Source organism: Ursus arctos, unplaced genomic scaffold, assembly GCF_023065955.2.
Source record: "Ursus arctos isolate Adak ecotype North America unplaced genomic scaffold, UrsArc2.0 scaffold_1, whole genome shotgun sequence".
Classification (NCBI taxonomy): domain Eukaryota; kingdom Metazoa; phylum Chordata; class Mammalia; order Carnivora; family Ursidae; genus Ursus; species Ursus arctos.
The window spans coordinates 39667410-39693357 of NW_026622763.1; the positions used below are offsets into that span (position 1 = coordinate 39667410).

The 25948-nt window shown below is 35.0% G+C and overlaps 1 protein-coding gene across 2 annotated transcripts in view; it reads right to left on the reverse strand.

Moving 5' to 3' along the window:
• CCDC148 (coiled-coil domain containing 148) overlaps positions 1-25948 on the reverse strand; it is a 224724-nt gene that overhangs the window by 151436 nt on the left and 47340 nt on the right. The window contains exons 2-3 of one of the 2 annotated variants that reach the window (XM_044381556.3): positions 5835-5897; positions 4761-4882 (exon numbers count right to left, since the gene is read on the reverse strand). In XM_044381556.3, coding sequence (XP_044237491.2) covers positions 4761-4882; positions 5835-5897 — 185 coding nt within the window. The remainder of the gene's footprint in view (positions 1-4760; positions 4883-5834; positions 5898-25948) is intronic. The other variant, XM_057317926.1, reaches the window with a different exon arrangement.

Sequence of the window (25948 nt, forward strand, 5' to 3'; positions counted from 1 at the left end):
ACTCTACTTCTGTCCTCAGGCCAAAAATGAAGAAAAATAAAGTCTTAAAAGAACAGAAAGATTTAAAGTTGTATCTTTATCAATAGATTTCCAGGTGATTCCAATGTATTTTGCTGGCCAATAAGCCATATGAGATCAGTATTTAAGGTGGATGATGATTTATGCAGAATTCTGATGAATTAAAAATAGCAAAAATAATAAATTCATTAAGGAATAAGAAACTAGAGGTTCCTATGTGGTTTATTGTGATGATCCAAGATAATCAGACTCTAAATAGGCACCTCAAAATGCCATGAAAACCCTTTGGGCCAGATGACCCATCTTTAAATAAAAGCAACAATAACTAGTAGACAACTTAAATGTTGGTTACATACGTATATACATTTGTCAAAATTCATTGAGATGTACACTTAAGATCTGTGCACTTAACTATGTGTGAGTTATACCTCAACAAAGGTAAAAGAACAGTTAGGTATATAAAGAACTGTTAACATAAATAAAAAGAAAAAAACTCAACTACACTAAGATACAATTTCTCATCTATCAGGCTAGCAAAACTCCAAATGTGTCACAGAACACTCTGTGAGGCTATAGGGAAACACACTCTTTCTTGTTGCTGGTAGGAATGCAAAATGGTGCAACCTCCCACAGAAGGGTATCTGGAGGTGTAGAGTGAAATTTCATATGGATTTACCCTCTGACCTAGCAACTTTACTTATAGAAATCTATCTGAAGACCATACCGACAAAAGTATAAAAAGATAAATGAACGAAACTATTCACTGCAGCACTATTTGTGATGGAAAAAGACTGCAGTACAAAAATTCCATCAATCAGTGATCCTGCCAAAATAAATTGAACCTGAATCTCATCAGATCTCCAGATATAACTGCCAATTAACTGGAAATGCAAGAGACAGAAAAACATGTTAAATGACACCATCAGGATGTAATCAGCAAAATCCAGAGCGTAAGAAAATATAAAAGACAAACAATACAATTTTTTCAGAAAATAAATTACAAAAATACAAGAGGATAGAGGAGACCTAAAAAAAAAAAATTAACTGTAATATATGGATCTTACTTAGATACTGACTTGAACAAGCTTTAAGTAAAAAAGAAAATTGAAGACAATCATGGAAATTCAACACTGGATATTTGAAATTATGAAATTATTAGTATCCTAATGGTAATGCTATTATAGGGCTTGGGGTGGGGCTGTTTAGCCCTCATCTTTAGAGATACATGCTGAAATATTTATGGTTAAATATTATGATGCCTGAGATCTACTTCAAAATAACCTGGCACAGGGGAAAGTTGTGGTAAGGAGTATAGAGAAAACAACAGCCAAGAGTTGATCACAGTTGAAGCTGGATAAATTACATAGAGATTAATCATTCACTCTAATTTTGCATATACTTATAATTTCTGATAAGGTTTTAAAAAAAAGAATTAGTAGACAGATACTTCGATGGACAACGAGAAATATTCATTCTTGCAAATCAAAGCCATTCAAATAAAAATAATTATAAAGATCTCTTTTCGACATAACCTAAACTAGAAATGAACAGCTAACATATAATGCACCAAAAATTGGTCTCAGTTTCCAGCCCAAATCTACTCTTTGGCTTCAGGTTCAGTCTCAGCCTGTGACAGACTAGATCACTCTATGCTCACATCAGTGTCTTATCTGGCAGCCCAGAAATTGTGCATGATCAATGACATAGACACATCTGACCAATATACCAATATCAGTAATAGAAACTAAGCAAGTCTCCTGAATTTACTGTTAATTAATAATAATAATTGTAAGAAATTAATTATTGTTGGTTTATTTTCAAATATAACTATGTACTCTAGATCCAACTTGAAGCAAACACCTCCCTTACACGCTTTAAATGTTAACATTCTATCCTTCAGTTTAAGTATGTTTGCATTTAATATTGCCAGAATATACTGCTATAATAATTAACAATGGTTGTTAAAGCTGTTAATTTCATCTGCTAGAAAATAACACATTTAATTAGTTTAAAAAATAGGAAATGAATTGATATTTAATATAAATATTGAAAGAATGCATTAACTCTGTAACATCAGGAAGAAAAATATTCTTCTTGAGCCAATGCATATTTTATAAAAATGCAAGTAACAATATAAAAAAGAGTAACAGAGATGATATTATAATCATAATCCTAGTTGGTGTAGACTGATTGGTATCTATGTTAGCATTCATAACATTAAACAAAATAAACTTTAAGAATTATACTTAATTTCCAGTTATCTGATTCCATTTAAGCCATGAATCTTTCAAGGAACTGTCCTTTTTAGAAATTGTTCACATTTTATAAGAGTCAATTAAAAGCAAAATATCAACTTGCTATCTCTAAATTAAATGAGAAGGAAAGACCAAAACTCACATGAAACAACATTCTCAATACATCTTTCTTAGTCCAGCTATACTAAAAAATGAAAACTATAAAAGGGAAGAGGAAAGTACTAGAAAATGATGAAGTATCCAGGATACATTTTGTTCTCACTAACTGAGATTCAAAACAACAGATACTATAAAAATGCTTTAACAGGACAATTCCTTATCATTATGAATCTATGGAGACTAAAAATGGAAACAAAAAGCTTATCGAAATGATTGCTACAGACTGTGAGCCATTTTCAGTAGTTGAAGACAAGGGATTTTTGAGATTTGCCAAGCTATAAATCCCAGGTACGGTTATTTCCAGAAAATATGTAACTAAAAAGCTTTTTCCTGAATTATATCCTATGAACAAAAAGGTTACTGATGTTATTTAAAGTGTCACTTGAAAGTGATCATCTGTTTAATCTCACAAATATGCAACAAACACAGTGACCAGAGAGAAGTAATCTAGCAGCTGACAGGGCTGAGAAATTACTGCCCTTGCGCTTAATATCAAAAATTGAAAGCCACATCAATAATTAAGATTTTTAAACATGTTTATTCTTTGATAGTGATTCTTTTACCAAAGAGAAATTCACTGTGACCAAGCACTGAGTTTTGACACTCAACCATTCTACATTCAGCCAAAAAAATGTGTTTTTGTACATGATGGATGGACAGATATATAGATAATATTTAAGAAGTATATGTATATATATGCATACATATGTATATATTCCAATACTGACAGGGTGTAGAGGAAGTATCTGTGGTTAACACTTTGGGAAAGAACTTTTTAAAAAACATTCATATTTTTTTGGCCCAAACATTTCAATCATGGGAATTTATCCTTTGAGGGTGAAGGATTCTAAAACATGAAAAGTGTCTCTGCAAGAAGATATTTACCAAAGTATGATTTCCAATATTATAAAATTAGATACAATCCAAATATCCAAAAATTGGAATGTGATAAGGCATGTATCTTTTACTATTTGAAGTACTCATCACTCCTGTTTTGGCTTCATTTTTATTGGCCTTGAAATCCCAATTCCAATGTCATTGCCTCAGAAAAGCCTTCCCACTCAACTAGGATCAAATCCTGTTAGTATACACCAGACAGCATGTTTTTATTATTTGATAAACACTGACTTTCCTCCTCCTCTCCTGCAAACAGTACATGCCATGAGGGTAGGGGATGTATTTTGATCATTATTGTATTATCGAGCCACGTAATAAATATTTATTTATAAGAGTAATTAAATATTACATAATAAATAAATATTATAAAGGTATGTGGCAAAGTGTTAGGGGGAAAGTATACAGGATTTCATGTCTATGTTTATCATGGGAGAAAAAAATATGCATGTCTATGTTTATGTCTATATGTGAATGCATATATGTGATGTATATACAATGGGTCAGAATAGAAGTTAGAAATATGAAAATAGTTTTATTAGGATGATAGTTAAGTGATTTTCCCATAAAATTTCTTTCAATGTCCTGAAAACATCCAGTTCTTTTAAAGTTATATCTGAGCTGAACAAATAAGGCCCTTTTTAAGAAGTCTCCTTAGTTTGAGGGGATATAGCTCATGGATAGATAGTCATTTCTTTAGAACAGGTACGAAATGCACTTTGGAATCATAATATTTGCCTTTTTAAAAAGACATTAACCATAAAAAGCCATACAAAACTAATATAACACAAAAAACGCTAAATGCAAATGAAAACTTATAAATTACTTAATATGTCACTTTGCCCAATTAGATTTTTAATGCAACCAAGCAATGAAAATGTTGTTTGTAATGTACTTTATTATGTGTACAAGAGAGAAACATACTGTATGAGTAATCCTAAATCATACATGGTCCTAAAGTACTGTGCACAATCACTTGCACATAAACCCCTTTCAAAACTAGTCCAGGTTCACCTTTTTGGAGATCAGGGCAAAAAAGGGAATTGTAGAAAAGAGAGGCACCTGAGGGCATATTTGTAGCATGTTGCAAAAGGAGCCTTAAATCAGATGATAATCCATGGCTAGCACTTATTTGCAATTCTTATTTTTCAGAGTAAGTTAGAAATTGTTGAAAGCTAATAAAATAGCTATCTTTCTAAAAGTAAAGACCTTGGGGTTGTTATGAACATTAACTGAGGAATGCATGTAAACTATATAGCACAGTGTCCGAGAGCATTCAATAAACACTAGCTGCTATTCACTATTATTAATAGTTGGAAGATTCTAAAAACTATTTAGAATGTCATTTACTTTCACATTTACATTATAAATATCATTTTACTTCCTGAAAACTCAAGTTTCCAAAACACACATACACACATACACACTTCTAACCTTTAGCTCTATAGAGGCAGAAGCTAATTTTTTTGCTTCCGTTAATGCATGCAACTGTTGATAGTCTACTGGTTTATACTTGGTGCTTCTCACTCCATTTTTCATACGGAACACCAGATTATCTGTTTTTCATTAAAAACAGAAAATGACAAAGAAATAGTATCATATTATTGGAAGTCTAAATATAGCTATGGCAACATGTAAATTGCAGGTCTTATTTTTGAATATTTTTAAGCAAAAACAAGAAATAATAGTACAACATTCATAGTATATTTGAACCTCTATCTCTGGAAACTTTAAAAATAATTACCACTATATACCTTGCATAAAATTACTTCTAAAAGAACAGAAAGGGAATATTTCCATTTTAGTAAGTATATTGAGAATTTTAGAAAATTAATGCCAAGATACAAAGTGTGACCATTCTTTTTATTTAAAAAGTTTTAGGCATCAACTGTGAATATTTAAATTTCATCTTATTATGAATCAAATTAATTAGATTTTTTAAGTCATAGCTGCATTTCTAACAGAAAAAAATGTAAATAATTTCACGTAAATTTGAAAAAAGGTTGAAACTGAAAGCTAAAAAATTTAATAGGCCAAATAAGAATAAAATGATATAAAACGATCAGGTGGGCATTCTCCATCCAAATACATCAAATGTCCTAGTTTAGTATGATATTAGCTGTTCTGAAAAAGTAAAACATAAGTAGAAGGTACTCAAAGGCCAAGTAGCAAAAAGTATAATAATCTGAGTAACTTAAGCAAAAAAACACAACGCACTTTTGCCCCAACTATATGAATAATTAATCCATACCATATAAAATAAGTATAACATGAATCACATGACTTTAAGTAAACTCCAAATGATTTAAGGACAAGCACAGTAAAGGAAAGTATGGTTTTCTTGACCACTGTTGAAGATTAAAGCAAGCATTGTAAGGGAATTGGAGAAACCTTTGGTATGTCCAAACAATGAGCTTTCCATTAAAATTTTGAAAATCAACATTCCAACTTTACATCATGCATAATCCACTATAAATCATAGAACAGATTTGGAAGTAGAAAAAATACCTGCGCTATCATTTTTCTGAATTGTCATGAATGGTTGATCTCTTTTATTCAAGTCCTCCATATCTGTCAAAGAAACAAGAGACAGCTAAAATTTCACAATGTTATTTTCCAAACATTTTTAAAGATGTGTTAATTATAGTATTTTTTATAACAAGGCCCACGACTGGGTGCTATAACTCTTTGTATTTAATAAAATTTGCTTCTCCAAGTTCTAGAAGCTTCCTTCCATTAGTTTTTTCCCTCTATACCTTTCCTGTCTTGGTGTCTCCTTCCAACCTCTGACATTTTAATCCTCCTCTCTTGGATTGTCTCAGTGACTGATAAATATTTTGTGATTAAAAAATTATCCTGAGTTCCTAGGAGGAAAAAAACTGCATAAATTTAAAAATAAAGCAGCCAGGCCAAGTGACTCACTACTACCATTAAACAAATCAGCCTTTGTGGCTGATGCTCGGATGTACCATCCACTTCTAGAAAGCACTCGATGCTCAGCTCTCCCTTCTTTCAGAGTTGGACTCAGTTTCAGAGAGTAACCTTGTCCAAAGGTATACCATTGCTGGGGCAGCCTATACCCAATGACTGAACAAGGCAGGATTATAACGTCAGACCAGTTTGGACCCAATGTGGGTCACCCCCATCGGCAATATTTAATCCAGAGCTCCCTGCAGGATTGACGCAGACTTTGTTTCACCTGCATTGAAACTGACTTTTTCATCTGCCCAATCCTGCTTCCTTCTTCCTTTCACGGATATGGATCCCTAATGAATATCTAGCACCTCAAGCTCTGCCTCAGCATCTCCTTCCTGAGAACCCAACCTGTGGTAGCACCAAACTAAATTAACATCTTTTTAGGGCACCTCCAGGGCAACAGACTAGTCAAATGGTACTTTAAGTAAAAATACCATTTTCCATAAATTTTTGTTCCATATCCACTAGGTTCAACTAGTCATGTCTAGTGGTTTTTACAGTAATCTAATTCTTCTTAAATGGAAGAAAGAGAAAGTAGCTCAAGTACATGACTTTTGGAAACTCTTCCAAGTTACCAAGAATCATGGTGATTGCCCACCAGCTTTCAGAATATAGCAATAAACTCCAGTGTGTAACTTCTATAGGGGCTCCGGTCAGGGAATTCTTGTTTTAAGCTTTCAATAACATAGACAAGCCTCCCTATAGTCTGGTTTCTACTCACATCTACATCCTATCCATTAGGATTCTTCTTTTGGGGGAGAAGACTTTCACCTGTCAGTCTGCACTGCCTCAAGCCACCATCACCTCCTGCCGGATGACGGCAGCAGTTCTACTTTGTACCCTTAGAGTCCATTCTTCACACAGAAGCCCAAGTAACCTCTTTAAAAACTCTAGTCTGACCTTGCTGAATCCCTTCAATGGCTTCCATTATCCTTTAAAATAGTGCCCTAAATGGCCTACAAGGCCCTGCATGAGCTTGCCCTTGGTCATCTCCCCATTCTCATCTCATCCACACATTTCAACCACACTGGCCTCTCTGTTTCTAAAATATACCAAGTTCATTTTGCCTTAAGGCCTTCTCATTTGCTGTCCTCCCTATCTTAAAGATATTTTCTTCTTTTTTTTATCTGGCCGGTTCCTACTCAGCCTTCAGCTAAACCAACATGTCACACTTCCTCAGAGACTTAATCAGGCTTCTCCACCTAAGTAAGGGAGAACCTTTGTTTTTCTCTCATCCCATTCCCTCCTTTCCATGATAATTTGTATCGTTCTTCACATCCCCATGTTTACTGATTCGATGTCTGTCTTCCTCCACAGGCTTGTGGACTATGTGTGTCTTCTGATTACATTCCCCAGTGCATAGCATAGGTGGTAAATGCTCAAAAAATATTGAGAAAATGAATAAAAGGTAGCTGGCGGTAGCTTGATGTCTTCTAGCCCCCAGAAGGGCTGCACTACCAATTCCTTAGTCCATACTATAGCCTCCCTCTCCAACAATAAATTCTTACTTTTCAAAAGTCTGCCTTAATAGTGTAGCCTACAGGCAGAAATGGCACATTTACATGTCTTTGGACGCCATCAGATCAATGAGAGAGTGACAAGGTACACAACCATGGGGAGTGCAGAAAACATGGAAAACTAAAGAGCATCCCATGCCCAAAGATAATCAAATACATTTTTTTCTTTTTATTAACAAAGTTATGCCACAAATAAAGCAAGTATCCAAAACAGATGGGTGCTGGATTTAGCAGCCAGTTCATGAGCTCTGGCCAACTGAGTCTCACCTCTAGTTTTCATCTTCATCTCCCACCCAGAACCTAACTAAGGCCTGCTATCTCCATCTTAGAGAGACCTTGCCAGTTCTCTCATTGATTAGCTTTAGGTATTTCCTCCGTAGGGAGCCCAGCCCGCTCAGATTTAGGACTCATTTTGGGGGGATTTAGATTGCAAGATTGAGGCCTTGAAACAAAGTGGGGTTTTGCAGACTCCCTTTAGGTTACCTTGGTCTAACATTGCTTAGATTTTCAGAGGAAAGTCATAAAGTCCACGCAACATTTCTCACCATTTCTATATGGTTCAAATATTAATTATGACTATAAGAAACTTTCAGTAGAATACATTCTGGAAATCAAAATAACGAACAAAAACTATTCTGTCTTCATGAACTTGAAATCTAGTTTGCTTGCAACTGTATACAAGACCAAGCAAAAACACTTCTTTTTTTTTTTTAAAGATTTTATTTATTTATTCGACAGAGATAGAGACAGCCAACGAGAGAGGGAACACAAGCAGGGGAGTGGGAGAGGAAGAAGCAGGCTCACAGCACAGGAGCCTGATGTGGGGCTTGATCCCATAACGCCGGGACCACGCCCTGAGCCGAAGGCAGATGCTTAACTGCTGTGCCACCCAGGCGCCCCCAAGCAAAAACACTTCTTGACCTTCATTCTTTAATATTTATATATAAAGCATAAATAATTACTTACCTTTCAAGGATGCTGAGGATCTCTGAACTAAATAATTGTTAAACTGAAATAATATAAAACTGACAGTTGTAGTGTTTCTTATATCAGAAAATTAAAAGACATCAGATTTAGAATCTGAAAAGTTCACATATAATTCACTTTGTCTAACTTCTCATTTTAACGTGTGAGATGATTGCAGCTCATAAAATGACCAAGATCACAGAGAACTTCAAGTCCAAAATCTCATATTCATAAAACAAAAATCTCTGAAAATGAAGGTGTATATCATAATCAATATGGTGTCCAAATCCAATCTGAGCTGAAATAATTTGGTGGCAAAATTGACCCAAACCAAAGTTTATTTTATTAAATGTGGACATTCATACATTTGTCCGGAAGTGTTAATGTGTTTAATTACGGGGTGCTGCCCAGATACCATCAGTTTTAAGTAATATAGGGCATATGCTCTATATCACATTTTAAAAATCTGAAAAATCAAAACTACATCTGGCACCACAGACTTCAGATAAGAGATTGTGAAACTGTACTAAAACAAACAGTCCTTGATTCCCAAACAAGCATATGTCATCTAGGCCATTTCAATTTTATGCTTACTAGTGAAATTCAAAGTGGCTACTTCAGCCTGCAGTTAAAATGCTTTTGACTGAGTAACTGCTACTTGAACAGAATTTTCCATGTTAAATAATTTTAAAGCATTTAATTTTAGAAATTAATGCCATGTTCATATTATGTGATATTTTAGAAGTCGCTTATGAGTATGATCGAAATGTTAAACCTTTTAGATCTACTCAATTACCGACAATATTTTAAAATAATAAATTTTTATAAGAAGTTTCTTATAGTGTAGGAAGAACATTTTGATATATAATGTAACAATAGCCTCGCAGTAGCTAGAGGATTGAATAAAGATTTTAATATAAAGCTAATTTTTACAGATTTGACAGACAATCTAAACTTAAAAGAACTACATGACCTCAACTGGTCTCTATGGGGTAGGTAAGCAAGAAGGATTTCTCTAGAGATCAGAAAAAAATAGCAAAGAGATCATTTATATAACAAGGCAATCTTTTTACAGTGTTAAAATTTGTATTATTCTCTTTCCTAAAAAAAATCTCTTTTAATACACCAAGGAAGAAAATCTCAGTTGTACTTCAGCTTAAAATTGTACAACGCATAGATAGTTTGTTAACTCTAAACTGCCTAACTGTGTAGATGTGTAGATTAGCCAATCACCCCATAAAGGTAAGTTTTCAAAAGTGATAGGGATTCTGCCAGGCCAAATAGCGTGAGAACGAAACCAATATGAAAAAATACCTTGGATGTAGCATCATATTACAGCCTTTTTTCATATGAAATGTCTCATTTCAAATGTGAGTTCAAAAACTATGGCCAAAGTCTGGTTTAAGCTTTATTTTTCTAACATGCAAAATTCTCTTTTAAATTCTAAGCAGAATGGTGCATATTACTTCCATTATGAAACATTATACATTGTAGTCAGCATAAGATAAAAATATTGTCCTGGAAAAATGAATGGAACCAAAAGCAAAACCATTAAAGTCAATAAAAATAGTTAAATAAAATGTTCAGTTACATAATAAATATCTCATAATTTCAAACATAATGGGGAAAGCTCTCACTCAAAAGACAACTACAAAAGAACAAACAAAAACAAAATATCTATGAATAAACTGTACAAGAAATGTGTAGGACTCATACCCTAAAAAACCACAAAAGTTTATTAAAGGAAGCAAAACTTAAGTAGAGAAAACTAATTCTGATTCTGTGGGCCAAATACTTACTAGTGGCAATTTTGGGATAGTAGGATTATAGTTGATTTTGATTTCCTCTTTTTGTTTGAGCAGAATTTCGAAAATATTTTTTTTACAGGAAGAAGAAAAATACATCTTAAAAAATATTAAGCCAGGGCAATAGTTATTTCAGTATAAATTAGGGGAAATGATAACACAGTTTCCATATTTTACCAGTCAGAAAAGAAACTGGGTTTCATGACACCAAGACTCCTTTAAGATGTGAACTTGTATATACAATGTAATTTTCCACACTAATATTGAACTGACATATTTCTCACTAGTCTTCTATTAAAAAGCAGGATATGTTAAACACATTTGTAGAATTTTCTAGAACTTGAAAATGTTAGCATTAAAATATTCATAAGTTGACTTTTTAATGCTGTATGAGGAATAAATATATTAAACTATCCTTTCAATTATAAAAGTACTGGTTAAATAATATGAAACTGTATAGAAAAATATAAGGTAAAAATTAAAATTTCCAGCCCTACTTAGCCCTAATACTACAAATGTATTTAGCCCTGGAAGTCATTTTCAATGTTTTATTGTATATGCTTTCAAAACTTTTCTATGCACATAAACGTACACATGCATATCCAATTTTTTCACAAATGCCATCATTATATATGTACAGTTCTACAAATTGCTTCTCATTTAATAACTCATCTTTCCACATCACTATTTGTGTGTCTATGCATGTATAGACAAATCTTTAATGGCTGTTAAGGAACTAATTTACATATATATTACTATTTATTAACCAGTACAAGAATCCAAGAATGAAATTTTTCAAAAAATATTTTACCCTTTTACTGCAAAACAAAATCCATAAGCAGACAAAGGAAATCTATAAAATCTCTGCCCTTTTCATAATTCATATAAAGTTGCTTATGAAGCAAATTCTACATATAGTCACCCTTTATGAATATCCCTTTTTTTTATGTCTATAATAGCTCAAAGAGGAGAATCCAAATCAACCTCACTAATGAAAATGATTCAAATAAAAATCTACTTATCCCATATGCTTTTCCAATAAAAGTCTGGGGAGCAAAATCAAGTAGAAAAAACAGAATTAATCAAGGCAAGGAACCTAGAAGTTTCTGAGGGACTTCAGAGTTCCACAGAGAGTGGAAGTAACTTCTGTAGAGCCTCCCATGCCCTTATTCCTGCTACATCCTCAAAGCTGTTTTAATCATTTCAAAAATGCAAGAGAAATTGCATGTGTACCTAGTTTAAAGTAGTACATAGTAAAGACAAAGGGTGGGGGGAGGAGGGAAATTGAATTTACCTATTACCTCTTCTATCTTCCAACCAGAAGCCATGACTGGCAGTTTCAAGCTATGGCAAAATAACTTGGGAAAATTAAATAATTATTTATGATGAAATATTACTTTGTCCCTAGTTTTCTCCCTAAATGCGCAACCTATAAAAGAAGAGTATTAAAAATGATCCTCTATTGTGAAAAGACTCACCACTTGTCCTTCTTGACTTGTCATTTTGGACACGCTTAAACTGGAGACTTTGTCAACCTTCTTCGGATACAATCTGGGAATCCAGTTCCCCATCCTATATACGTGGACTTGAAGTTAGAGGCTTTTCTGCTTCTCTCTGGTTCTTTTTACTCCATCAGTAGAGGAGCTTCATATAATTCACCCCCTCCAAATCTTTTGTGTAGATTTTTTCAGTAGTGATAGGAAATTGACAGTGCTCTTTCATACCTCCTTACTTTTGCATATGCTGTTATCTGTGCTTGGAATGCCTTTCTCAACCCGTCTGTCTGGCCAATGACTACATACTTTTCAGTCACATTTTAAGCATCCTACTGGAGCTTCTCTTAATCCAGGTATAGATTATTTATCTCCTCTCTTGTGCTACTATTATACTTTTGTGTATCACTGCTGATGCAGTTATTCATTTATTCAGTGTTTATTGAACATCTATCATAGACTAGACTAAGGGATATAGATTTATTCAGGCTTTGCAGAGAGACCTGCCCTGGGCATCTCGTCGGAAGTAGCCCCCTTTACCCTCAGTCACTCTTTATCCCCTCAATCTCATTATTTCCTTTCATAGCACTTCTCACTATGTGGCATTATACTATATATTCATTCTTTGTTGATCTGCTTGTTGTTCACTTCTACAATAAGGATGTATGCTCTATAAAAGCAGGCCTTTAGCTGATTATCTATTTCTCCAGAGTACCTAAAATAGCGTATGTCATATACTAGACACTCAACAGATATTTGCTAAAAAAGCATCAAGTGATTGTATTACAGTCATGGTCCTGTCGCTCAGGCATGGTATTGTAAGAGGCAAAAACATAGTTTCCTTTCTTCTTTGCCAATGTTTAAAATCTAGGCTTACTTGTATGAGATGAAAATTATTATAAAAACAAACTCCAAATCAAAATGGGCAGTGCACTAAGGTGTATGCCAAGAAATAAGAAAGGAGAAATACCCCTACTTTACCTTGGTGAGGTTCAGCTCTGACGTAAATTCATGTTAATGATGGTTGAAGGTGCCCCTCTACCAGGAGCCCCTCATGATTCAGCTGCTAATCACAGCACATAACACACCTATGTCATCTTACCTCTTCAAGAGTTTGAAGGTAAGAAGGACATTCTTTGGATAGTACAAACAGATTATCTGGTTTTATCTCCAACATGTATTGTTCAATGAAAAAAGCAAGTTGCACTATGATACATACCATATGATGCCATTACATAAACATGCAAAGACACCAAAAAATGTTATGCATATTACCCACACACTCCCCCACACATGCATTCTACATAGGACAAAAGTCTAAAGAATATGCAAATAGACCAAACTAGAGAGGATACTGCAACTGGAGGTTAGTTTCAAAGGGGACACTAACTATCTGTAATTAAATCTTTGCTTTTTTATGAAGAGAATGTATATATGTATATTTATATAATTAAGAGTAATAAACATTACCCTCAAAAGTCTTATTTCTAAATGATTATATTATCTATTGTAGAATTAATACAATTACATTTGAGTTCATAAGTGATTATCCGGTGGGTTCTACCATTGAGAGCCCCAGGGCCGAATAACCCAACCGCACCCTGAACCTGCTAAACTTGGACTACCTCCAAAGGACCTTGACCCTCCCAGATCATGACAACCCTGTAAAGCCCAGCCTAAATATCCAGTTAACTTTATCATTTATTTTCAATATAATAAAATATTTTTGGAGGAGGGAGAGAGAGTGCACATGTGCTAGCAGGGGGCAGGAAGGGGCAGAGAGAGAGGGAGAGAGAGAATCTTAAGCAGGTCCATGCCCAGTGCAGAGCCTGAGGCCGAGCTCAATCTCACGACACTGACTGAGATCATGAACTGAGCTGAAACCAAGAGTTGGATGCCTAACTAATTGAGCCACCCAGGCACCCCTAATCAAATAATTTTTATATACATTTGTTGTGCCTTGTACTAGAAATTTCTTCTGACATCTTCTTTAACAAAATGATTCAAAACACAGTATTTTTAAATTTTACTTAATGGTCACAAATGCACTGCTCATTCTTTTGATCCCAAGTTTGTTCAGTAAAAGAACTATTAACATCAAGGCCACAAGCAAGGTTATAAAGTTCAACAATTAAATGGAATTTTCCACTATTCCACTATTATTGCTGAGGAAATTATATAATCTTCATTTTAAAACTGTGGCAGACACAGCTAGGTGTCAATATCGATTCTCCCTTTTTTCCTTCCTAGCAGAACCCAATTTTGTTTAGGATTAAAAGATTGGCCTTCCTTGATATCCCTGAGATTCTAAGTGACCATGTGACACAGTTCCAGCCAATGAGATATAAGCAGAGGTCTGCTGGGAATTGGGGTACAAGATTTGTTTCTTTATATGAGCACTGCCCCTTCCCCATCCTTCCTCCTTTCTTCTGTCCTGGAAATGTGGATGTGAAACTGGACATGGAGAGGCCATCTGTGACTATGTAGTGAGTATTAGGATGAAAGATATATACTAAGTATCCCAGAGAAGAAAGCCAAAAGGAGCTTGGGACACTGATGATATCAAGAATCTGCTACACCAGCTGTGGACTACTTCTCTCTGGACTTGTTATGAGGAATAAATCCCAAGCTTCTGCAAGGAGCTTCTGTAACTTTCAGCCAAACAAAATTCCCAACTGATACATAATGGGAAAATATAAAGTACCCAGGAAGTATTGATGCCTTTCCATATAAAGCAGTACAAAAATTCTTCTAGAAAAGTACCCATCGATACAGCATAGAATAAAATACTAGAAAATACTACTGTGGTTGCTTTTCAATAGTAGCATGAGAAAATCACAGCTAGAAAAATTACTTATTTGAAAACTCCAATAGAGTTTCATTTGCAGTTCAACACAGCTGAAAGAGAGTAGGTAAAGAGTGTAGGTGGTTCTGGAAGAGGAAATAGAAGAAAAATCTTCAGAAACTTAATTTCATTATCAAAAAATAACACAGAAGAATGTATCTGTGAGTTTTCAATACTCCAGAATAAATAGTTTTTCCACAAAGGATGACTACATGAAGAGGAATTTTTTTTAAAATGCTACACAAATTTTTTTAAAAAATTTAATAAAAAAATGGCAATCGATCACTCTTTAACAATAAAGACTATAAGACTCTGTTAAATGACAGTACTTGGAACAAGTAGTAGTAACACATTTTGAATGAATGAAATAATTATAATGGGTAGGAAATATTAATTCATTTTTGTGTAAGGGAAAGATCTCTAAGGTGAAGGCATGAAGAAATGAAAGGAAAAGGTTAATGGAATTAAGATAGTTTAGAGGAGGGAAAGAAAGTGTGAAGAAAAAGAAAATTAAAAAGAAGAAAGAAAGAAAAATATTATGTTCATTTCCTATTTCTACTTTCTAGTTCCCTTAAGTTTGGTCAAAAAAGAAGGCATCCTCCTTCCTAAAAAGGCAAACTCACGGCTTAGATTAGCTTCACCGAAGTGGTTAGAAGTTTTACTGCAAAGGAGGTAGAGCAGGTAATTTTCAAACACAAAGGTGGGCCCTAACTAAGGCAGGTGTGGTGGGATTTCCATTGGCAGGAGGCAACTAACTCAGGATGAGCAGCTCTACTCTGGAGAAGAGAGAGGGAACATCTATCTGATGTGAACAGATGGGCTGAATGCAGAAGATGTAATGAGAGTTGTCAGTCTTTTCCTGTTTCAATTTTTGTTTCAATCTAATTCTTCACACAGAAAAGGAGAAAGAAATCTTCCACTATCCTCTATTTCATGTTCTCCTTCCACAGGGACAGATGAAGTTGAAACTCCTGGTATGGAACATCTCAATAATATCTTATGAAAGCTGGGGGAGGTAGAAGAAAAGTAAATTTCTCTCCCTTAACAAAAGAGTGAAAGAAGAGTTCTTTCTGCCTTGGGTGGTGCGAGAGCAGAGTAAGGCGGAGGGTGGTGAGAGGGCCAAACGTCATGTAACACAAGGACAAACGGTAAGAATTTGGCTGCGTGGGATTTTCCACTTGGCTTTAAAAACACCATTGAAATAATTTGGTCCAAAATATAATGGTCAATAATACATAAAATAGTCATTAACATATGACTACTACTTGTCAGTGGCAATTGAAGACATCAGATGCATGAGATATCCATGCAATGGGAGATTTTAAAAACCTGTTCCTGTAGAAAACATTGCCAACAACATGAGTTTGTTTAAAATTTAATTGATATGAAAACAGCACATTCTCAAAACTAAGATACACCTTAACTGTAGTGTTGGGCTTTGGACTAAGACTACAGAAAAGTGAATTCTAACTCACCATTTTAAAATTATGGAATTCTCAGCAAATTACTTAAATGATAGAAAAGACTTAATATTGTAAACATGTCAATTCTTCCAAATTAATTTTTATATCTCAATTGAAATCCTAGTAGATATTTTGGTAAAAAATGGCAAGCTGATTTAAAATGTATATAGAAATGCAAAGAACAACGGATAGCCAAGGAAATCTTAAAGAAGAGAACAAAGCTGGAGGATTTATAGTACCATATATCAAGATCCATTATGAAACTGTAGTAATTAAGACAATGTGTTATTGGCACAAGGATGGACAAGTAGGCCAATGAACAGTATAGAGAGGCAAGAAACAGATCCATACATATATGGTCAACTGATTTATGACAGAGGTGAGTCACACTACAGTGTGCAAAGAACAGTCTTCAATAAATGGTCCTAGGATAGCTGGATGTCCATATGGAAAAAATGAATATTGACCCCCTACTTCCCAACATTCACAAAAATCAATTCCAGATGTATCGAAGATCAAAATGTGAAAGATTAAAAAATGAAGCTTTTAGAAGATTACATAGGAGAACATATTCATGACCTTGGAGTTGGCAAAGATTTCTTAAACAGTTCACCAAAAAAAGCTAATCATAAATGGAAAATGTAATAAGTTCGGAAATCCTAAAATTAAGAACTTCTGTTCATCCAAATACACCATTAAGGTAGTAAAAGGCAAAGCAAATAGTGGGAAAATATATTTGCAATACATATATTCAATAAAAGGCTTGTATCCAGAATATAGATGTATTTAAATGCCTACAAATTAATAAGGAAAAGTCAGAGAACCCCCCCCAAAATGAGGCAAACATCTGAACAAACACTCCATAAAAAAAAGATATCCAAATGGCTAATAAACACATTAAAAGGGTTCAACTTTATTCATTAGGAAAATCCAATTTATTTTTTAAAGGATTTTATTTATTTGAGAGAGAGAACATGCGAATAGGGGAGGAGCAGAGGGAGAGGGACAAGTAGACTCCATGCTGAGTATGAGACCCTCACAGGGCTCAATCCCACAACTGGGGATTATGACCTGAGCTGAAATCAAGAGTCAGACACTTAACCAACTGAGTCACCCAGACGCCCCAGGAAAATCCAATTTAAAATCAAAATGTAATATGTCTAAAAACATACTAGAGTGGCTAAAATGACAAAGATAGAAAATATCAAATGTTGGTAAGAAGGTGAAGCAACCAGAATATTCATACATTGCTGATGGGAGTGTAAGTTGGTACAACTGCTTTAGAAAACTCACTGGCAGTTCAGCTACTATGACCCAGAAAATCTACTCCTACATGTACCCAAAAGAAATGTGTACATACATTCACCAGAAGATATGTATAAGAATGTTCACAGCAGCACTATTCCTAGTAGCCCCAAATCATAAACTACTCAAATATCTACCAGTGGTTGAATCAATAAATTGTGGTATATTCACAAATTTACTATTTGACTTTGGTCATTAGGAATGAGGCTAAGAGGTGAAGGCGGTAGTCATCAATACTAGTGTCTTCCTCGGTCAGGAAAATGATACTTCTGGCTCTGTCCAAGGGCTGAACTATTTATAAGAAAGAGGATACATTAACATCAGGCATTATTCTTCTTTAAAGTTTGCATAACTTACTTGTTCAAGATATCTTTTTTCTTTATAATTGCTAGCTGATGTTAATTTGCTATGGTGACAGAGCTGACAAACTTGATGAGAGGCACTCAACTAATTAAAAAATCAAATCTGAAATTTTCAAACACTAGCACAATGTATTTTGCATGCAAAAAAAAGTCACCATAAAAATTAATATTGTAGGGGTGCCTGGGTAGCTCAGTCGGTTAAGTGTCTGACTCTTGGTTTCAGCTCAGGTCATGATCTCGAAGTCATGGGATTAAGCCCCAAGTAGGGCTCTATGCTCAGGGCAGAGTCTGCCTCAGATTCTCTCTCCCTCTCCCTCCCTCTCTCTCTTTCTCATTCTCTCTCTCAAATAAATAAAATATTTTAAAAAATTAATATTGTAGAATATTTAATAGATTACATATAAATATAAAAATCTTAAAGCAAGATACAAAATAGGAAGAATTTTAATTTTATAAAGAGTGTATATATATATGTACATACATGAATATTTATTAAATGATTAAAAGCTGTATACCACAGTGCAACAGAATAGATTTTTATTTTCTTTTTGCTCTGTATTTTGTAAACTTGCAAGAGATGGAAGAGAAATATTTTTAAAAAATATTAATAATTTATTAAAAATTTCAAACAATCACAGACTTACAAAAAATTTGCAAGAACAGTATAAATTTATTTTTCTGAAAGAAGGCTCCATTTCAGAGGACGTTGCTGACCTGATTCACTTGAGGGTGTCTTTCCTACTAACAAGGACATTCTCCTGCATAACCACAAGATAATTATTAGTAACTAATTAACACTGATAAACACAACTGTCAACTAATCCTCAGACCCCATTCAAGTTTTGCCAATTATTCCAATGATGTACTTTATAGTAAAAAAAACTTCAGTTCAGAATTAAGCATTGCATGTAGTTGTCACGTCTCTTCAGTCTGAAATTGCTATTTAGTCTTTCTTTGACTTTCATCATCTTCATAATTTTGAAGATCATAGAACAGTTATTTTATAGAACGCTCCTCAGTTTGGGTTTCTCTGATGTTTCTACAGTTAGGCACAGTTATACATCTTTGACAGGAACGTTACAGAAGTGATTTGCGTGCTTCTCATTGCATCCCACCACCTGATTTCCATTTGCCCATTACCAATGATGTTCATTTTGAACACTTAATCACGGTAGCATCTGCCACTTTTTCCACTTGTAATTAATAAGTATTTTGTAGAGACTTACTTTGAAATGCTATAAATATCCCAAATTAAACATTTAATTTGTGTATTTATTTGCCTATATCTGTATAGATTCATTTTATTCAGTGGACTATCAACTGTTACTATAATTTTTTCTTAAGATTTTATCTTTAAGGGGTGTCCAGGTGGCTCAGTCAATTAAGCATCTGCCTTCAGCTCAGGTCACGGTCCTAGGATCTCGGGATCAAGCCCTGCATCCAACTCCCTGATTAGTGGGGAGCCTGCTTCTCCCTCTCCCTCGGTCCCTCCCCTCTCCCTGCTCCTGCTCTCTCTCACTCTTAAATAAATAAATAAATAAACAAAATCTTTAAAAAAGAAAAAAGATTTTATTTTTAAGTAATCTCTATACCCAACATGGAGCTCAAACTCACAACCCTGAGATCAAGAGTCGCATGCTCTACTGACTGAACCAGCCAGGTGCCCTGTTGCTGTAATTATTTTGATGCTCAAATTACCCTCAGTTTGGGAGAAAGCTCTTCAAGTTGGCTTCTATGTCCTATGTGTTTTTAAAAACAATACCCATTTATTAGCTCATAGTTCCATAGGTCAGACGTCTGGTATGACATGGCTGGGTTCTTTGCTCAGGACATGAGAAGGATGAAATCAAGGTATCAACTAGGCTCAGTTTTTCTGCAGGTGCTCTGGACAAAACCTACTTGCAATCTTATTCTTATTGTTGACTGAATTCAGTAACTTGCAGTGATAGGACTAAGGGCACCCTTTCCTTGCTTGCTTTCAGCCAGTGGCCACTCTCTGCAACTAGAGATTGCGTGCATTCCTTGCCAAGTGGCTCACTCCATCTTCAAGATCACCAGGGATAATCACTCTTAAATCTTAAATCCCTCTCATGCTTTGAATCTCTGATTTCCTCTGTCTCTGACAATTAAATCTTGATTTAAAGGACTCATGTGACAAAAGCAGCCCACTCAATAACCTCTCTATCATAAGGTCAACTGATCTGGGACCTTAATTACCTCTGCAAAATCCTCTTAGCATATAAAATAACAAAATCACAAGAGTAATATCTCTGCATATTCATACTCCTGGGGATTATACAAAGCATGCACATTAGGGGACAGGAAGTCTTGGGGGCCATCTTGGAATTCTGTCTCCTACTGCTTACTATGCTAGAACAGTGCCTGGAACACTGTAAGCACTATACCTGCATTAGCTGTTATTATTATTGATTATCTCACAAATTCACAGAAATTTTAAAAAGAGCAATGACACAGTAATGACAAAGGTGTAGTAAAATGGAACTTCAATGTAACATCAAAGAAATATAAATTGTTAGAAGTTTCTGGTGATCATCTGGCAATGTGTATTGAAAGCCTAGTATTTCCACTTCTAGGAATTCATCTTAGAACAGAGGTACACACAAAGATATAGGAAAGAAGATTTTAATTATAGTATGTTTATAAGAATAAATACTTTAAAAGAAATGAAAAAAATCTCTTTTTTAGGGATTTCGTTAAATAATACAGCATAGCTATTCAATGGAATACTATGAAGCCTTAAAAAAACAAAAACAAAAATACATGGCATGAAAAATATTGAATGAGGAAGGAACATACTCATGTTAGAAGTGAAGGAATTATAAGTTATAGAATTGCCCTTTGTAGTCTTACCCAATTTTAGTCAAACACCAATGGATTCCTGCTTTTCTTTATCTCCCTTGAGTTATGTTATAGTTAAACACCTATGGCATGGAAAGATAGGTATTAGCCTCCTCACATTGCTGTAGGTCAAGCAAGGTTTCTGGCAACTTCTTAGGGAGCCCCAGCAAGTTTCCTGAGTTGTGAGGTGGTCCTTGGGGAATACATGGTCACTTGCAAAGGGAGAGAACATTCCCTGACGTGACCTCTCTGGTCACGCCCATTTGCCAAAGCAACACAAGCATCCTGAAAAGCAAGGTTCTGCATCTCAAGGCCTTAAACTGCAAAAGTGTGGTCTTGCTTCTCATTTCTAATGTATACCCCCCTTTATACTAAATTGGTTAGATTATACTCTCAGCTTAGATTCTAGAGTATAATTTTTGTTTGGGACATCCAAGAGTAAGAAATATGTATTAATTGGGTGAAAGGGGAACAGAAGTTTCCATTTATTGAGAGAGCACCTATAACACTTTATAACGCTATAAAATAGCTGCTATTAGTCCCATTTTACGGGTTAGAAAACTGAGGCTCTGAGGGTTTAAATAACTTGTTCAAGAACATACTTTTAGGAAATGGTAAAAATATGTTTTGAAGCCACTGGCTTCTTCCTTTTACCATTCCGGTGATTCCTGGTGATTTCTGAGACTATATGTATATAATATACAAATTATATATATATATATATATATATATATATATATATATATATATATTTTTTTTTTTTTTTAAAAGCTCCCTAGGAAATGTCAATGATTAGTTGAGGTTAAGACCTACTATAGTACATATCACTGCTTCCCTAAACCTGAAAGCAAATTAGTCATATGCAATGTGATTACAGTGCAGGTTAATTTTTTTCTCCTTAGCTTTTTTCAGCTCCAGTCTCTCAGACTTTTACTCTCAAATTAGGAGATACACTTTTAACTGGGGCATACAGATATCACCACAAATTCAGACTGAAACAATTTTTCCCCTTGCTCTCTCAGCCTAAAGACAGATACTCCAAACTCCATGTTTAGAATCCTTCCATAGACCCAAAAACTGAGGATAGTTTCTTCTACCTCTTTCTACACACAATTCTTTTTTTTTTCTTTTGCTTTGAAATATCCTTTATTTTTTAAATAGGATTATTTATTTATATACAAATGTTGCTTTTCTGTACTCTCAACTGATGAAATGTTTTCTCCATTAATCAAAATTACAGTGAATAAGTATTTATAAACTTTTCAGTTAATAAATGTATAAGTCTATCTTTTTAAATTCAATTAATTAACATTTAGTGCATGATTAGTTTCAGAGGTAGAGGTCAGTGATTCATCAGTCTTATATAATACCCAGTGCTCATTCCATCATGTGCCCTCCTTAATGTACATCACCCAGATAACATATCCTCCCACCCCCCACCCCTCCAGCAACCCTCAGTTTGTTTCCTATGATTGTCTCTTATATCTGTCTCCCTCTCTGATTTCATCTTGTTTATTTTTTCCTCTTCCCCTATGAGCCCCCATTTGTTCTTAAATTCCACATATGAGTGAGATCATATGATAATTGTCTTTCTCTGATTGACTTATTTTGCTTAGCATAATACTCTCTAGTTCCATCCACATAATTGTAAATGGCAAGATTTGTTTCTTCTTTTTGATGGCTGAGTAGTATTCCATTGTATATGTTTACCACTTCTTTATCCATTCATCTGTCAATGGACATCTGGACTCCTTCCACAGTTTGGCTATGTGGACATTGCTGCTATAAACATTGGGGTGCAGGTGCCTCTTCGGATCACTACATTTGTATCTTTGGGGTAAATCCCTAGTAGTGCAATTGCTGGGTCATAAGGTAGCTCTATTTTTAACTTTTTGAGGAACCTCCATACTGTTTATCAGAGTGGCTATACCAGCTTGCATTCCCACCAAGAGTGTAAGAGGGTTCCCTTTCTCCACATCCTCACCAAATATCTGTCATTTCCTGAGTGGTTAATTTTAGCCATTCTGACAGGTATGAGGTGGTATCTCCTTATGGTTTTGATTTGTATTTCCCTGATGCTGAGTGATGTTGAGCATTTTTTCATGTGTCTGTTGGCCATTGGTATATCTTCTTTGGAGAAATGTTTACAAATTTTAGGATTATTTGTTCCAGCTCTGTGAAAAAAAGTTGATGGCATTTTGATAGGGATTATAATGAATGTACAGATTGCTCTGGGTAGCATAGACATTTTAACAATATTTGTTCTTCCAATCCATGAGCATGGAACGTTTTTCCATTTCTTTGTATCCTCCTCCAGTTCTTTCATGAGTGTTCTACAGTTTTCAGAGTACAGATCCTATTCCTAGGTATCTTACAGTTTTTGGTGCAATTGTAAATGGGAGTGACTCCTTAATTTCTCTTTCTTCAGTCTCATTGTTAGTGTATAGAAATGAAACTGATTTCTGTGCACTGATTTTATATCCTGCCACTTTGCTGAATTGCTGTATAAGCAATTTTAGGGTGCAGTCTTTCAGGTTTCCCACATAAAGTATCATGTCATCTGCGAAGAATGAGAGTTCGACTTCTGCTTCACAGATTCACATGCCTTTTATTTCTTTTTGTTGTCTGATTGCTGAGGCTAAGACTTCTAGTACTTTGTTGAACAACACTGGTGAGAGAGGGCATCCCTGCCGTGTTCCTGACCTTAGGGGAAAAGCTCTCAGTTTTTCCCCATTGAGAATGATATTCACTGTGGGCTTTTTGCATATGGCTTTTATAATATTGAGGTATGTTCCCTTTATCCCTACATTGTGAAGAGTTTTAATCAAGAAAGAATGCTGTACCTTGTGAAATGCTTTTTCTGCATTTAGTGAGACGATCATCTGATTCTTGTCCTTTCTTTTATTAAGGTAGTGTATCACTTTAATTGATTTGCAGATGTTGAACCAACCTTGCAGCCCAGGAATAAATCCCACTTGGTTGCGGTGAATAATCCTTTTAATGGACTGTTAGGTCCTATTGGCTAGTATTTTGGTGAGAATTTTTACATCCATGTTCATCAGGGATATTAGTCTGTAACTCTTTTTGGTGGGGTCTTGGTCTGGTTTTGGGATCAAGGTAATGCTGGCCTCTAGAAAGAGTTTGGAAGTCTTCCTTCAATTTCTGTTTTTTGAAACAGCTTCAAAAAAATAGGTATTAATTTTTCTTTAAGTGTTTGGTAGAATTTCCTTGGAAAGCCATCCAGCCCTGGACTCTGGTTTGTTGGGAGATTTTTGATCACTGCTTCAATTTCCTTGCTGATTATGGGTCTGTTCAGGTTTTCTATTTCTTCCTCTTTCAGTTTCGGTAGATTAAACGTTTCTAGGAATGCATCCATTGCTTCCAGATTGCCTAATTTATTGGCGTATAGTTGCTCATAATTTGTTCTTATACTTGTTTGTATTTCTTTGGTGTTGGTTGTGATCTCTCCTCTTTTGCTCATGATTTTATTTGGGTTCTTTCTCTTTTCTTTTTGATAAGTCTGGCCAGGGGTTTATCAATCTTATTAATTCTTTCAAAGAACCAGCTCCTGGTTTTGTCCATCTGTTCTACTATTCTTTTGGTTTCTATTTCATTGATTTCCGCTCTAATCTTTATTAATTCTCTTCTCCTGCTGGGTTGAGGCTTCATTTGCTGTTCTTTCTCCAACTCCTTTAGGTGGAAGGTTAGGCTGTGTATTTGAGAACTTTCTTGTTTCTTGAGAAAGGCTTGTAGTGCTATATACTTTCCTCTTAAGACCAACTTTGCTGCATCCCAAACATTTTGAACGGCTGTTTTCATTTTCATTTGTTTCCATGAATTTTTTAAATTCTTCTGTAATTTCCTCGTTGACCCATTCATTCTTTAGTAGGATGCTCTTTAACCTCCACGTATTTGGGTTCTTTCCAACTTTCCTCTTGTGATTGAGTTCCAGTTTCAAAGCACTGTGATTTGAAAATATGCAGGGAATGATCCCAGTCTTTTCGTACAAGTCGAGACCTGATGTGTGACCCAGGATATGATCTATTCTGGAGAATGTTCCATGTGCACTGGAGAAGAATGTATTCTGTTGCTTTGGGATGGAATGTTCCGAATATACCTGTGAATATACCACCGAATATACCTCCAAATATACCATCTGGTCCAGTGTGTCATTCAAAGCCTGTATTTCCTTGTTGATATTCTGCTTAGATGATCTGTCCATGCAGTGAGGGGGGTGTTAAAGTCCCCTACTATTATTGTATTACTGTTGATGTGTTTCTTTGATTTTGTTATTAATTGACTTATATAATTGGTTGCTCCCATATTAGGGGCATAAATATTTAAAATTGTTAGATCTTCTTGCAGGATAGACTCTTTAATTATGATACAGTGTCCTTCCTCATCTCTTATTATGGTCTTTGTTTTAAAATCTAATTTGTCTGATATAAGGATTGCCACCCCAGCTTTCTTTTGATGTCCATTAGCATGATGAATGGTTTTCTACTCCCTCATTTTTAACCTGGAGGTGTCTTTGGGTCTAAAATGAGTCTCTTGTGGACAGCACATTGACGGGTCTTGGTTTTTTATCCAATCTGATTTCCTGTGTCTTTTGATTGGGGCATTTAGCCCATTTACATTCACAGTAACTACTGAAAGATATGAATTTAGTACCATTGTATTACCTGTAAACTCTCTATTTTTGTATATTGTCTTTGTTCCTGTCTGGTCTATGTTATTTTTGGGTTCTCTCTTCGCTTAAAGGATCCCCCTTAATATTTCTTGCAGGGCTGGTTTAGTGATCACAAATTCTTTTGGTTTTTGTTTGTCCTGGAAGCTTTTTCTCTCTCTCCTTCTATTCTGAATGACATCCCTGCTGGATAAAGTATTCTTGGCTGCATATTTTTCTCATTTAGCACCCTGAATATATCATGCCAGTCCTTTTTGGCCTGCCAGGTCTCTGTGGATAGGTCTGCTGCCAGTCTAATGTTTCTACCCTTGTGGGTTACAGACCTTTTATCCTGAGATGCTTTC